The sequence below is a fragment of the Myotis yumanensis genome, unplaced genomic scaffold (genome assembly GCF_028538775.1).
Source record: "Myotis yumanensis isolate MYYU_CA2020_CCGP unplaced genomic scaffold, mMyoYum1.0.hap1 SCAF_4, whole genome shotgun sequence".
Taxonomy (NCBI): Eukaryota; Metazoa; Chordata; class Mammalia; order Chiroptera; family Vespertilionidae; genus Myotis; species Myotis yumanensis.
This window is the reverse complement of record NW_027223755.1, coordinates 54,073,265-54,089,179: the sequence shown is the minus strand read 5'-3', so window position 1 is coordinate 54,089,179 and position 15,915 is coordinate 54,073,265. Positions and strand designations below refer to the sequence as shown.

At 44.3% G+C, this 15,915-nt stretch overlaps 1 protein-coding gene across 1 annotated transcript in view; it reads left to right on the top strand.

Moving 5' to 3' along the window:
• Nucleotides 1-544: 544 nt before the first annotated feature.
• Nucleotides 545-15,915, top strand: part of ELL2 (elongation factor for RNA polymerase II 2) — an 86,471-nt gene continuing 71,100 nt past the window's right edge. Inside the window, exon 1 of the mRNA XM_070412362.1 lies at nucleotides 545-804. Coding sequence (XP_070268463.1) covers nucleotides 658-804 — 147 coding nt within the window. The 5' untranslated portion in view covers nucleotides 545-657. The remainder of the gene's footprint in view (nucleotides 805-15,915) is intronic.

The window sequence follows — 15,915 nt, the reverse complement described above, 5'->3', positions numbered from 1 at the left end:
CCGCCCCCCCAATTCCATCCGCTCAACAGCGCTAAACCGAGTTTTGAGGAGCAGCCCTCCAGTGACCCCGCCTACTGCATCCTCCCGCAAACGTACACACGCCCCAATCTCCAAACGCTTCCCGGGGCCGTCGGGGGACGAAGTCCTCACTCGGACACACATTTGGGGTTGAGGGCCCTCCTCTCTCAGGACTCGGACTCCAGGTAAACAGACCCGGCTACTTGGACACCCAATTAGCAAGGGACCCCCGCATCCAGCCTGCCCAATCGTGGCCGAGGAGCCTAGACAACCAGACGTGACGTCAGATGTGATTAAGTTTGCGCGTCACCTCGACGTCAGCCTCTCACCTCTTGGATGTCCCGTCCTGCGAGCAAAACTCCAGCGACTTTGGGCTCCGCCCCTGTGAGGGCGGCGGCCAATGAGGGCGGCTCTGCGGGGAACCGGGCCAGTGAGACGAGCTGGGGGCGGGGCCCGGGGCAGGAGGTGGGGCGGCGGCGGCGGTGGCAGCCCGAGGTCTCGCTGCGCGCAGTACATGACAGTACGTCAGCCGCGGGATGGCCGTAGCTGTGGCGGCGGCTGCAGAAGCCCGAGCAGCCGCGGCCGCAGTGGAGACTAGAGCCGGAGCGGCGTCGGCGGCGGCACCCCGGGGAGTTTAAGATGGCGGCAGGGGGGGCGGCGGGCCTGCGGGAAGAGCAGCGCTATGGACTGTCGTGCGGACGGCTGGGGCAGGACAACATCACCGTCCTGCATGTGAAGCTCACCGAGACGGCGATCCGAGCGCTCGAGACCTACCAGAGCCACAAGGTGAGCTGGCCGGGCTCGGAGAGGGAGAGGGCGCCCCCCACAGCCTGGCCGCGCCATCCCCCGCCCCCGGGACCCGTCGCGGGACTGGGGGCGCTGTGACTCGCCGGCGCGGCCGTCAGCGCCGGTGGCCGCAGGGCCGGGCAGGGTCGCAGAAGACGCCGTCCTGGGCCAGCCGGGCGCTGGGGCGCCGAGAGGCAGGCGGGCGGGCGGCCCCTGGCGGCGGGGCCAAGGCAACCGCTGCTCTACTTTGGCTGCGCCGCCGCTGCGGGACTTTCCGACGGCGCCCGCGGGTTTCCTGGCTTTTTCTGACCCAGGGAGGGAGAGAGGGACCAGGAGTCAAGTGAGGAAACCACGCTGCTTTCGGCTGGGGTGGGGGGGTGGGGGTGGGGGTGGGGGGGTTGGGGGGGGTGCAGCGTACCGGTGATGAACTCCCGGGGACCCGCGGGCACAAGCCGTCTGCGTTTGGGGGTAACAGGCACCGTAGACCCGCAGAGACAGGACATAGGCGGCCCGCTTATGGAGCTGGGACACACCTTGTACTCGCAGGGACTTGGGGACATAGGCGCTTCGTGGACGGCGGGGCACACCGTGTACTCGCAGAGATGGGGGCACAGGCACTCCGCATATGGGGGGGGAGGGACGCTTCGCGTGCTCGCAAAGGCTGGGACACAGGCGCTCCGCGTACGAGTGAGGAGGGGGACACATTCGTGCCCCGCACTCCCAGGGACTTGGGGACAAGGCGCTTTGGGTTCCCGAGACGCACGAACACCGCGATCCAGGGAGCTACACACCCAGCGCTCTCCCAGGAGCTAGGCACCGGTTACGGGGACAGATTGGTGGAGGCTCCTCGTACCAGGAAGATGCCCCGCATCTCCGGGGGAAGGGGGGAAGGGGGCTCAAGGACGTAGAGACATGGAACGAGGTTAAGGGTGGGGGGAGGATATACTGCATCCAGTGTTTTACCCCGCACTGCGTTCCGTACACAACTCGAGTACAGCGAAGGCTCTTGTAGACACACAGACGCTGCAATTGGAGTACAAACCTCACGTTTAAAAAAAAAAAGTGAGGGACAGAGAAGAGACACTGCCATCTGGGTGCATGGAGAAGCCGTTTATGGACATGTGTGGATGAGGGAAACAGGAGTGGACACATCGCCTAAGGGGAGGTATCTACCATATGTGGACGGGTAACATTTACTCCAAGAGGAGAGCCAGTTGGAGGGAGAGATAACTCACAGAGCATCCTAACAAATAGCTCAGTCCGTATCAAGGAAACACGCTCTAATTAACTGATGTCATAAAACAGGCACAGAGGGACACTCAGATGCAGACTCAGTTATTCAGATGAAAGTGGAAATTTAACATCTGTTGAGCTCCCACTAGTGCCAGGCACTTTAAATGCATACAAGGAAGACGGAGGTAGAGAGCCACAGGAGGTGTGACCCTGGTTCACGGGGACATGTGAACCTGAGCCAAGGGAGACTCATATTCAGAGAGGCCCCCTACATAAACATGCACACAGCGGGAGGTATTCAGTTGTGCACTGCTTGGGGAGTGAGTACATGAACTCACAGGACAGTGTACGTGTAAACATCAGGAGAGAGAGAGGTGAGCATGGTCTCAGGAGGGCACTCACAGAATTGAGTGGACACATGGGTGTTCACATCAGGGCACATATGTTACCCTCCAGAGAGGCATATAATGAGAAACAGACTTGAGAGGGGAGGGAGGAGTGCATGCAGAGGGACAAAGTTACCTTTACCAAGAAATCCCAGGGAAAATGTCTCGTGTATGGCTGAGAGGTCAGTGTACACCCAGCAATAGGAATGCAATGAGAGACAAGAAATACAATACTGCATGTGTTAGTTAGACAGGTGCACCTGCAGGGAAGAGACCAGCACCAGCATGGAGTGTGGAGGCCCATATGGGGGAAGCCAGGTAGGCAGGCTGAGGGACAGAGGCAGACAGGAGAGAGAAACTCAGCCCTGCAAGATGGAGATTAGCTTGCCTGTTCCAAGGTGAGGACGTGGGAAGGAATGACAGTGGTAAGAAGGTAGGTCAGGGGATGTAAAGAGAAAAACACAAAGGCCAGAGACAAAGCCAGCAGGAAGAGGCTAACCTCCAGTCAGAAACAGATCCAGGGAGCAAAGAAAGACTGATACATACGGTGGAGAGGCATCTTTGGGGACAGTAGCTCAACTTTGAGAGAACAACAGGTAAACTGTACAGTCGATTACAGCAAGATTGACAGACATTATACACTTGGCAAGGATGAGGCACATGAGGAGGCCCATAGGGGAAAGGGATGGAGAGTGAGGTGACAGACAGGCCCTCAATGCTCACTGATATGTATGACCACTGAGGCCCAGGAAGGGGGTGAGAATGTTAATTCTTAATGGTTGTAAAAGTAGGAAGAGACTGGAGAAAAAGAAATGAGGGACCCTTCAGGTGACTGTCACCCTGTTGGTACTATTGCAGCGTCCTTTGGCACATTCAGATAATAGTTGCCAGCATTAGGCTTCAGGCTGAGCTTTTATCAACCAGTAGAAGGATACTTATTTGGTATTTTACACCTTCCACACTTATCAGAAGTAGGGCTCTTGACTTTAAATTGTAGCTGCTGTTTGGAAATATGTTGGCATGTGTTAGGTAATTGGGAAGAAGTTTCTGGTGGTCAAGCCTATTCTCTCTGGGGGGAAAAATGACTTTAATTTCTCACATAAAGCTGCCTCTATTATTCCTGTGTTTGGAAAGGTGCATAATGCTTGACAAGTGGCCTCCAAGAGGCTTTGGCTTGTACAAGATTATTACTATTACTCCTCCTCTTCTAATGACTTTCTAAGAGCCAGAAATTTCAACATGTTAATTTCCTAAATTAAGCATCAGAGAGTTATTTTTATCCAGATTATTTTTGTCCATTGGATTTTGTATTCTAAATTAATCCACTGACTTAAGGTTTCAGGGAGGTAAATTCAGGAATTTTAGGAAACTGTGATTTAGACAAAATACAGTAGTTCTTTAGATATAATTGAGCAAGTATATGAAATTATTAAGGTTCATGAAAACATAATCTTTAATTGGAAAGAAAACAAGCAAACCTAATTGACCTTCATTATTTAAGTTTTCTATTTTTAGACAAGAAATGAAGAATGCTAACTTGGGAACCTTTTTAAGTAGGGATTGGGGTGGGGGAGAGAGATATTATGGGTGCAGGAATGGTAGTTACAGTTGGAGTAAATATCCTTAAAAGTTGTTTTTCCACTCAGTTTGAATACAGAAATAGTTTCAAATTTATTTTTATATAAAAAATGTTAAATGGAACATTATTTTCATAGTTTGCAGAATAAATTTAGACATACTGATATTGATGTGGATCTATTGCAAAGGTACTTTCTTTTTTTACTATAGATTATTTTGGATGAGGGAACAAGTTGCTATAAAAATAAATAAAATCACAAATTATAACTTTATAGTTATCCTAAATTGATGTCTGTGATTGTGTGGTCTATATAAGTTCTACATTTTTTAAATGAGCATATATTACTGTAATTACATATTTCTCCAAAACTTATCCTAAAACTATATTTAAAATTAAAACCTAAAATTCTAAGATATATCTTAGCTAAATTTTTTCAGTAATGTAGCTGGCTTTATTTTGACATTTGAGTAGCTTATTGGTAGTAATATAAATCTTATCAAAATAGTCTAAGAAGATTCTGTCATCATTGAGCCTGTCAATTTTTTTTAATGTTTACCTAAAGCTTCAAATGTGGTGATAAAATAATATTATAATGTTTATCCAACTATTACATAAAAAGTCTTGCATAGCTGCATTTGAGGATGGGGCTTGACCTTCATTCTCTATGTCTGAATATCAGAAAGTAAATGCTTTTAAGAAGGATTCTGTTAACACATTCTCTTGTCAACTCTATTGGTTTAGTTTTCCTGCCTTGATTAGTGTCTTTTAGGAAAATAGTTGTGTTTTGAAAGTTTGTACAAATATACTTACATTTAATTTTTGCATGAGGAACTCAATCTCTCTCAGTTGCCAGATACTATTATTTACTATCAAAGCATAAAGTCTTATTTAAACCTCCATAGTAATGTCCTTCATAGTACCTCCCTTTAATGTGTTACTTGATCTATTAAAATCACTGATCTCACAGGTCATGGGGGGTAAGTGATTTCCTCTCCTTAGCCTTTCATTCTACCAGGATAACTTTTCAGCATTTAATTAATTGTGGTTTAAGGCAGAGAAAAGACTCATACCTTATTTTTCCCTTACCTCTTCCTTTTTTCACTTGTCCTCAATTGTGTGTGTATGTGTGTTGTGTGTTCAATAATCTACCTTATAAATACTACAGAAGACCCTGTTCTCCCAAAGGCACCATTCTAGCATCCAGACCTGCCAGCACAGAGCTGCCACTGTCATCTGACATGTAATTAAGTAAAAACAATGAGGCTTGCATTAGCACATTCCTTCTGTTGCACTTTTTAAATGTAGCCAAGTTTAATTTAAATAAGTTAATCTTACCGACTTTTAACTTAGACCTATCTTCAAGCTGAACTTGATCTTAAAATGCTTTTTATCAAGTAAAGTCAAGTTTGTGCCCCATGTTGCAGTATGATTGAAAAGTTTATTCAAATGATCAGGTGCTCAGGGCAAAGGAGAGGCCTCCTCCCAGTGAAAAGCAGTGGCCAAATTGACTTAAAAGATAGACGGGGGATCTTGGCACCAGAGTTGGGAGAAGAAAGAAAGAACATATGTGAAGGATTGGAACGTGTTCAAGAAAAGAATTTAAAAGGAAAGGGGCGTAGAATTCTTGGAATGATTTACAGAAAAGCTTACTGGAGGACAATCGCCAGATCTGCCTTTCCATTTGCCTCATTTGCACTGTGGAAGTTGTGCTCAGAGCACGTATTAGGTAATTTGTGATAAAGCCAGCAGAGGGAGGAAAATGAGAATTTCAACTAAACCAATGCTGGGTCATTTTTAACAATTTGCAGACCACAGTGAAGCTCATCCCTGGCACCAGAGTTTAATCACACTTATTTGCCAGTTTGGGCCAAATATATTTGGAGTACTTGAGAAGATGTCCCTAAAATGTGCTTTTTTGGGCATTTATGCATATAAGATGAGCTAAGTTTTAGAATAAAGAAAACAACATGTGTATAACCCCACATTTAACTGTCCTGCATACCTTTAACTCCATATGACATTTCTCATGACTTAAGCAAAAATCTAGGAAAATGAGTCTGGAATAGAATATAATAATTTAATGGTCGTGTCTCCATAGCCAAATAGAAGCTGAAATTGATGCGTGCATAACTCAGGTTAAATTTACCAGGAAGAATTGCTCTGGGTTTTTTTCTTTTCTTTTCTTTTCCTCCCTCCCTCCCTTCTAGTTTATTTACCCATCTATAAATATACTTGCTCAATTATATCTAAATTAATTAGGAAATGCTCCTTAAAAGATTCATGAATCAAATTACCACCTTGAATAGGTCTCTACAGTCAGAGCTTTCGGCTACTAGTTTCATAGAGCTAGATTGTTAGACAAATGCCATAGTTTTTTTTTCTTTTGGGGGGATCCTGTATGTTATCGATCTACAGATCATGCTGGGGTCTTAAAGGATTTTAGCAAGATTTGAGCAGGCAAAGACTAGATGGTGGACCACATTTCCAACAAAGGGAATGGCACAAGCATGGAAAGGACAGCAGTAGAAAAGCTATAACAGGCTTCGAAAATTGTAAGGAAGACCCTGTTCCACTTAATCTGGAGGGAAGGAGGAAAATGTAATTGTATTTAAAGAGGAAAGGCAGATTGGAGCAGGTTAGATTTTATTTTGTCAAGACTGGTGAGGCTGAGTAGAAATTTAAGGTGATTTGAGCTATGCTTTCAGATTATTCTGGCCTCAGTGTACATGATGAATATAAGGTAAATCTGGAAGGAAATAGACAAGTTATAAACAAGTATGTGGTTCAGACCAGATAATTTTGTTGTAAAGTAGATGCTTGTGATAAATAGAATCTATAGAATTTAACAACAGGTTTTAAAGGAATAGGGTTGAATTGAGATTTCTAGCCATCAGCACTAGCAGGAGTAGGAACCTTAGTAGAAAAAGGAAAATCAGAAGCAGTTGGGAGAGTAGGGTGGGGTTGGAGATAAAAAGATGATATGTACCATGTTAATGAGCATTCACTCTGTCTTTTGTTTGGTGATTAAGAGACTTAGGTTTGATTAGATGTTTTATATTTGAGAAGTATATTTCGGGGTTTGAGGCTAATCTACAATAATATATTGTTTACATATTTCATTTAAACTTACATTTGGATGGAAATTTGAGGGAAAATTGGAATTATTATGTGGAAGAAATTTATGGTTTTAAGCAGGAATTTTTAAAGTGTTGTTTGTATTTTTATGGACTTCCTTTATTCCATAACCTTCTCTATAAATTGCACTTAAAACCATCATAGAACACAGATAATATGAAAGGAAAATTTGATTTTAACATGAAGATGAGACCTGTAGTTTCTGTCCCTGCAGATTATTGAAATGTTAAGTAACTCTCTATAATACACCTGGATGTACATTTCAAGCATCATTTTGAAATGATTTCTAAAGGTTTTGAAAGGGTCAATGTTTTCACTATTTCTACATTAATTCCATTTCTGTTTTAGTGTTTTAATTATCTTCTTTCTTTTTTGATTGACAGTTTCATTGTGAAAAACAAAACAAAAGATCATCATGAGTACATAATGCTTTTGTCATACATACACATTATCATGGTCTAGTTATGGGTGCTTGATTCATGGTCCATGAGATAATCTTGGCTAGAAGACTTTTTCACTGAACAGTGAGCTTGTTCAAGGGTGAAGCCAGGCTTGTCCTTTCTAATAAGATTCACTAAGATACATTAGAATCTAAATATGCTTACCTGGAAATTTAAGTGTTAGCATATTTTAGAATAACATTTACTTAGTATCATTGCTTTTGTTTTCAATTATTGGAAACCCTTTTGCCTCAGAACCGGAAAACATAGCCATGTAATAAAAACTCAGGTGAGTATTTTAAGATGTTTTTTCTTTAATAAAAGATTAAGAGGTAGGAGTCAGAATTATAACTACCAAATATTCATTGATTCATTTAACAAACATTTATTAATCTTCTGACATGTGCCAGGCATAGAACTAGGCACTGGAGGTGTAAAGATTAATGTTATGGGCAGACCCTGCCATCAAGAAAGTACAGACATAGGGAAAAAAAATTCAATAAACTCTTTATTCAAGAGGGACATCTATAAAGAGAATAATTAGGTTTGAGAATGTGCCTGAGAAGCAGTGTCTGCTTCTTCACTTCCCATCCTCTCCTCAGCCCACTCCAGTTGGGTTGTCTCCACCACACTCCTGAGACTGCAACTGACTAGATCCCTTGTTACCAAGTCCGATGTCATCTTTCTGTGCCTGTCTTACCCACCCTCAGCAGCATTCCATCCTGTTGTCCAACCTCTCCAGTTAGAAATTATCCTGATTTTCCTCCTGCCTCCTAGCCCAATCTTTCTCACTCTGTTCTGCTGACTAGCCTCTGCGTCACTAGCCCCTGAATCCTAGAGGTTCCAGCTCCCTTCTCTTTATTCACTCTCCTTAAGTGAGTTCATCTAGCCCTATGAATTTAAATGCATTTATGTTAATGATTTCCAAATACTATCTCTAACTCTGATCTCCCTCCAACTCCAAGCATTTACTTCCAACACCTCACCTCCTTATTAGAGTTTAATAGGTATCCCAGACTTAGCAGATCCAAACACAATTCTTGATTTTACTCCTCAAACTTACATTTTCCTGAGTGTTCGCATTTTTGTAAGTGGGATTAACTAGTAGTCCTTCATGTGTCTCTTTTTTGACTGATCCATCCGCAAGTCCTGTCAGTCTTCAGTCATCTAAAATCTAACTCCATCATCCCCATCACCAAGCAAATGAAGACCAGCTTCTTAGCCTAATATACGGCCCCTTATATTCAGGCTCCTGCCTTCTCAGACACAGCTCTCATTAAGTTCCTCAGAGCACATTGTACTCCAGTTCTAACCAATTATAACAATGTTGTTTTGTATTTCTGCCCTTTTTCAATGTGCTCTATCAGAAATGTCTTTCCCCCAAACTAACCCACACTCACATCTGGCTGTTGTCTGCTTGGAAAATTCCTACTCATCTTTCAGATCTCACTCCCCACAACGATTTGACTGCCCCTTTCTTTTCTCATGACACTAAATCACTTCATTGTATTTGCTTGCTTACATATCTGCCTCTTCCTTACCCAATTAAACTTTATTTTTTTAATTTGTGATTGCACACCATCTGACAGTTTGCCTGGCACATAGTATATATACTTGATAAATGTTTCTGGAATCTATATAATAAAGAGCCAGGGTCATAAGGACCGAAAGCTTGACCATACAAGAAGTCAGTGCTGGGTTGGCGTGGTGACCTAGCACTGATTGGGGCGCTGAGGGCACCCAACCAAGCACTGACTGCCAAGAGGGGCTGCAGATCAGGTCCAGAGAGAGGCCTGCAGAGAGAGAGGGGCAGGGGTCTGATCCGTAGCCTCTGTGGCAGCCGTTGATCAGAACTTGCCTCTCTTTCTCTCCCAGCCTGGCCAACAGCCCTGCCTCCATTTCTCTCCAGGCCTCCACAGGGCTGCTGATCAGCCCCACCTTTCTGATCAGGCCCCGTTGATAGGCCCAGAGTCACTGACTGGCATAGAGACTGACCAACCAGAACCAAATCTGGGTGAATGTAAGTAGCCAATGGCTGCCTAGGAGGAGAAGCTTTTGATGCTGACTGGCATAGAAACTGACCAATCAGAACCAAATTGGCCGGCAGAGGAGGGCAGTTGGGGGCGAGATCAGGCCTGCAGGGGAGGGCAGTTAGGGGTGATCAGGCAGGCAGAGGCAGTTAGGGGCAATCAGGCAGGCAGGCAGGTGAGTGGTTAGGAGCCAGCGGTCCCAGATTGTGAGAGGGGTGTCTAACCACAGGGATTGGGCCTAAACCGGCAGTTGGACATCCCCTGAGGTATCCCCGATTGGAGAGGGTGCAGGCTGGGCTGAGGGACCCCCCCCCCCCTCAGTGCACAAATTTCGTGCACCGGGCCTCTAGTAAAAAATTAAAAAACAAAATAAAACCTAACTCCATCAGTCATCACCACTCAAGTCCCAGGCACCATCATTTCTCTTGAGGACCACTGCCATGGACTTCCAGCTAGTTTCCAAGTTTCCACTCTTCCTCCCATAATTTATTCTCCACGCAGCAACCAGAGTGATCTTTTTAAAACATTAAGTGTGATCATGTAGTTTTCTGATTTTTACCTTTCTAACAGCTCCCTTGTAAAATTGCTTTTAATGCTTCATTTTAGCAATTTCTAGTATTTAAAAATAATCTCCATCTTTGAATCCAAACTTATTTTATCACTTCTCCTTACATTTCTGCTCTAGAGATTATGATCCCAGGGGATAAATCTTCATTTTCATTTATAGTCAGATTTGACATGTAAGGTTAGTATACAATTACTAGAGGCCCAGTGTACATGTCGGGGGCGGGGGGGGAGGGAGGAGGGGGGCTCAGCCTGGCCTGCATGCAATATGGGACCCTCAGGGGATAGCGGGCCTAACCTGGCAGTCAGACATCCCTCTCAATCCGGGATGCTGCATGCACCAGTGACCTTACTATTCATACAGGTGAAAGGCATCTTGCTGTTGTATGGGTAGCTACATATTTTTGCCCTGATTATAAAAAGTAGTACAGCCCTAACCAGTTTGTCTCAGTGGATAGAGCGTTGGCCTGCAGACTGAAAGGTCCCAGGTTTGATTCTGGTAAAGGCCATGTACCTTGGTTGCGGGCACATCCCCAGTGGGAGGTGTGCAGGAGGCAGCTGATTGATGTTTCTCTCTCATTGATGTTTCTAACTCTCTATCCCTCTCCCTTCCTCTCTGTAAAAAAAAAAAGAACAACAATAAAATATATATTTTTTTAAAAAGTAGTACATAACATGATCCTGCTGAGGCAGTAGTACCATTTTTCCCATCTTATGGGTGGAAAAACTGAAACAGAGAGAAGTTAAGTAATTGGCTTTGTCACACAGTTATAAGTGTCAGAATCAGGGCTAACCACAAAATGTGCAAGCCAAAGTCCATGCATGTCATCGCTGCATCATCCTGTTTTTTCAATGTTAGAGTAGCCTTGCCAGGTTTTAATTTTTAAATCTAAGAGACTGTTCCCAATATATAGGGTAGGGTTCCTAGGCCTGGCTGGCGATCAGGGCCTTCTGTGGGGTGAGCGGGGTGATTGGGCGGCTCCTGCTGGCACCTCTGTTGGCTGGTGGCCTGGTGCCGCCCACTGTCCGGCCCCGCCCCCTGCAGCCACTGCTGGTCATCGCCTCACTCTGTGGGGCAACCAGCGGGCAGGGTGATCGGGCGGCCCCCCTGGCACCCACCTTGGCTGGCAGCCTGGCTCCCCGCACTGGCAGGCTCCACCCCCCCCCCGATTGCCGCTGCTGCTCACCCCCTGCTGGTGGTCAGTGCTCGTCATAGCGACCAGTTGTTCTACCAGTCGTTCTGCCGTTCGGTTGATTTGCATATTAGGGTTTTATTATCTACATATATAAAGAGGTAATATGCTAATTGGTCCTAACTGTGTCCCAATCACAACCATTCAACAGGCTGTGCGTGCACAGGAGCTGGTGGGCAGGGACAGGGGCGGGGACTTGCGCCACCGGAACATGAGGCTGCTGTTGGGGGTGGCCCCCCTGGCAGAGGTGTGCACAGGCCTGCCGCACCGCCCGGCCTGGAGGGGTGGTGTCAGGACGGGCCCTGAGGCCCCCCCATCGGAGGCGCGCACAAGTCTACTGTGCTGCCGGGCCCAGAGTGGGGGCGTCAGGATAGGGGCAGCCCTGGCACCACCCTGGAGGGGGCCGTCAGGACGGGGATGGGGCCTTGGCAGAGAGCTCTCAGCACTCCTGAGCTGGGGTCTGAAGGCGCAGAGAGGAAGGGAGAGCAGATGGGCAGTTAGTGGGTTTAGGCCAGGTGGGGAGAGCAGATAGGCAGTTAGGGGGATCAGGCCAGGAGGGGAGTGCAGATAGGCAGTTAGGGGGATCAGACAAGGAGGGGAGAGCAGATAGGCAGTTAGGGGGATCAGGCCAGGAGTAGAGAGCAGTTAGGGCCATCAGGCCGGCAGGGGGGCAGTTAGGGGCATCAGGCAGGCAGGCAGGTGAGCGCTTAGGAGCCAGTGGTTCTGGATTGTGAGAGGGATCCCAGATTGGAGAGGGTACAAGGCCAGGCTGAGGGACCCTCCTCCCCCGTGCACCGGGCATTTAGTATAGGATAAAGCCCACATTAAGCTCTCTTTTGGAAAAAAAGTGATAGGATGTTATACTTCAAGTATTATTGGTTAAAGGCTGGTTCACAGTAACTAACTTTTTAGCTGGTTCAGATTAGATTTTTGCCTTCTATGTTCCTTTAAGAGCTATTTGAAATAGGAAGATTTAAGACAACAGTAATGCTTGTAAAAATTTGGCCTGCATCAGTGACAGTTTGCCAGAAGCTATGTTTTAAAACAAGAATTGTGTTAACTATATTAAGTTTTTGACCTCTTCTCACTACTGTTTTGGTAAGCCTTTTTATATTTCACTCTTTTCAAAGCTGTGATGGCCAGAAATAAATACTTTTTGCTGTTTACTTGCACAGGTGAAAACAAATTCAGGTGTCTGATATTTTCCTTAAGCTGTAGTGCAAAACCAAAACTAGTGATCCCCTCAAAGGCTCTCAGTCCTTATCTGTTATTAATATCCAGCTTTCAGATGTTTCACTTTTTATTTTTATTTTTTAAAATATATTTTTATTGGTTTCAGAGAGGAAGAGAGAGGGAGAGAAAGATAGAAACATCAGTGATGAGAGAGAATCATTGGTGGGCTTCCACCTGTATGCCCTTTATGGAGATGGAACCTGCAACCCAGGCATGTGCCCTGACCGGGAATCGAACTGAGACCTTCTGGTTCATAGGTTGATACTCAACCGCTGAGCTATACTGGGCGGATAGATGTTTCACATTTTATATAACTGCTAGTGGGCCAGTGCACGAATTCATGCACACTGAAAGGAAATTAATGAGAAGAAATATTTTAACCCTACCAGACCACTGTACCAATTTTTCGGTAATTTCCGAATCTGCCGCTATACCACTGTACCTAATTTTCGGTACTTTGCCTAGACCTATTTTCTACAATGTCTCCAAGTTCCATCTTATTCTAACCACTTGTTTGCATGTAACTAACATTTTTCTATATCATGTTGGTTTTTTCTCTTTAATGCTCAGGAGCCCAGGTATAGCGGACAGTTAGGTTCAGGGCCTCAGGTCTGGTAGGGTTAATATCGCTATTCGCCGATTCTCTATAATAGAGGTTTCAACCAAATTCACAATCAACAATGACAGATCGGAACACACGCATGCAATTGGTGCCAGTGAGAGCTTTATATGTATCGCACATGTGCGAGTCAACATAGCCTTTTATATATATAGAATAAACTTGCTTAATTAGACCTGCTTTCTGATGTAGCTAAACTTTTTCCAGCCCAGTGAAACACCCCAATTTCTCCTTCAGGTAATTGTCAGCAACACAGTAGTAAATATCAACACAAAGCACATTATTATTGTAGATCATGCAGGGAGAACAAAGGGTAAAACAGGGGTCCTCAAACTTTTTAAACAGGGGGCCAGTTCACTGTCCCTCAGACCGTTGGAGGGCCGGACTATAGTTTAAAAAAAACTATGAACAAATTCCTATGCACACTGCACATATCTTATTTTGAAGTAAAAAAACAAAACGGGAACAAATACAATATTTGTATTTGCATGTGGCCCGCGGACTGTAGTTTGAGGACCCCTGGGGTAAAATATTTAACTGCAGCAGTGTTCGACTATATTCTGCACAGTGAGAAAACCTGAAGTCATTTTCAAGGTCCACCATTTCTTACTTCTTTTCAGTCGGGTCAAGTTTCTAAGTTTTCTAAAGCTCCGTTTTCCAGCTAATGAAAAGAAAATAGGATTTCACCGAGTCTCCTATCTACCTACTCCAGGACTTCTGTGAGGATCAAATGAGATGAGGCACAGGAAAACGCTTCACAGACATTTAGTTAAAGTGTGAAATGTTTGTACCTGGCTATAAAGCAAGTCATGTTCGTAGGCTGAAGAAACTCCAAGGAGGCTAGTCACTAGGGAGAGGAAGCCAGGCCTTGCTACGTGATGTCATTACCCAGTGCTCACAGCTACCGTTTCTGGGCTGGACTGGGCTGTGGGCCGCATTTTGTGCCATGGGGTCTCAACAGCGTCAGCTGCGATTTGATGATATGTCGCTCCGGGGTGGTGGTGGGGCCTGTGTCCCACTTGGTGGAAGCCAAGTGTTGCTTTGTGGGCACCAGGTCCACTTTGCTGTTTCTTTGTAAAAGGCCATTGTGCATCACGGCAGCTCCTGCATTGAGCGCTCGCCTCCTGGTGGTCAGTGCACATCATAGTGACCGGTCAGATGGACACTTAGCATATTAGCATTTTATATATATAGATATTAACTATTTTAAGGAGGGGCAAGAGAGGCTAGCTGTATATAGTATGGGTGGAACACAGTTCTTAAGGTGAGACAGGCCAGGGTTTGAATCTCAGATAATTTATTAGTTATGTAACTTTAGGTAATTCATAAGATTTACCCAAGAAGTGGAAATAATAGTAACCACCCCATAAGAGTGTTTTGAATATTCCCAGAAGTGTTAATAAAAAATGATTGTAGTGCCTGACACATTTTAAGCACTCAATAAATAGTGAGTAGGTAGCTATAATTGTTTCTTAAAACAACCCCACTTAAAGCACTCACCATTTATAGAGTGTTCTGGTTTTGGTAAAGTTCCAAAACTATTTTTGACTTTGGAATTTTTTTTAGCGCTGCCTTTATCATAACTTATAAGGCAGCTTAAGTATTCAGGTAAATATTCGGTGTTTACTAGTAATAGATGCTGGTTTGTTGATTTTAAATAATTTAAGAATTCTTAAGTAGTTCAAGAATAATTCAAAAGTTAACTGAGTTAAAGTTCCATGATGGGTTCAGAAGGGAAGCGGAAGGTATTTTAACCTTAGGGAATAAAGTTAGAAAAAAAATCTCTATAATGGTTTTCTTAGAGAAATCACGCTTTCTTAGACCAAGAATGCCATTTTTAAAAAATATATATATATTATTGATTTTTTATAGAGAGGAAGGGAGAGAGATAGAGAGTTAGAAACATCGATCAGCTGCCTCCTGCACATCTCCCACTGGGGATGTGCCCGCAACCAAGGTACATGCCCTTGATGGGAATCGAACCTGGGACCTTTCAGTCCACAGGCCGACGCTCTGTCCACTGAGCCAAACCGGTTAGGGCAAGAATGCCATTTTTTATGTTTGTATATTCACAAAAACAATGGTGGTTGATAGAGTAAAAGTAACCATAGATTTAATTTGTCTACATGCATAAGTAATATATAAACAAACAAGAGATGGTTATAACAACTTTTATAGGGTAACTTTCTTTTGTTCAATTCCAAAGAAACCTGAGCTTTGCTCCTTCTCTTTCACCCTAAAAGAATTATGTCAGAAATTAATATTACTCAGTAAAATTAAGATTACTTAGCAAATTACATATTACTTTTATAGTCCCGATATATTTGAGGAATAGTCCCTGAAAATAAGTGGACATAAAACAATTTTTTGTTGCAGTAGAATTGGCATGTAATGGCACATGTCAAGAGTATAATCAAACTTTTGAGCATTTTAGCATTGCCTACACCAAGCATGTCAAACTTGTGGCCCGTGGGCCGCATGTGGCCCACAATGAATATTTTTTCGGCCCAGCCAATATAAATATGTAAGAAACGGTTTAACAAAAATTTCGTAACTTAATTTTTACAATATTCTGTTATACATAATTATTAATAATGAACTATAACGATCGCTAATGACTGATTACTATAATCGTGTTGCATTCATTTCCCTTACGCGCCTTATGCGCAGGCGAATCATTTCTCTCCACTAATACTAGC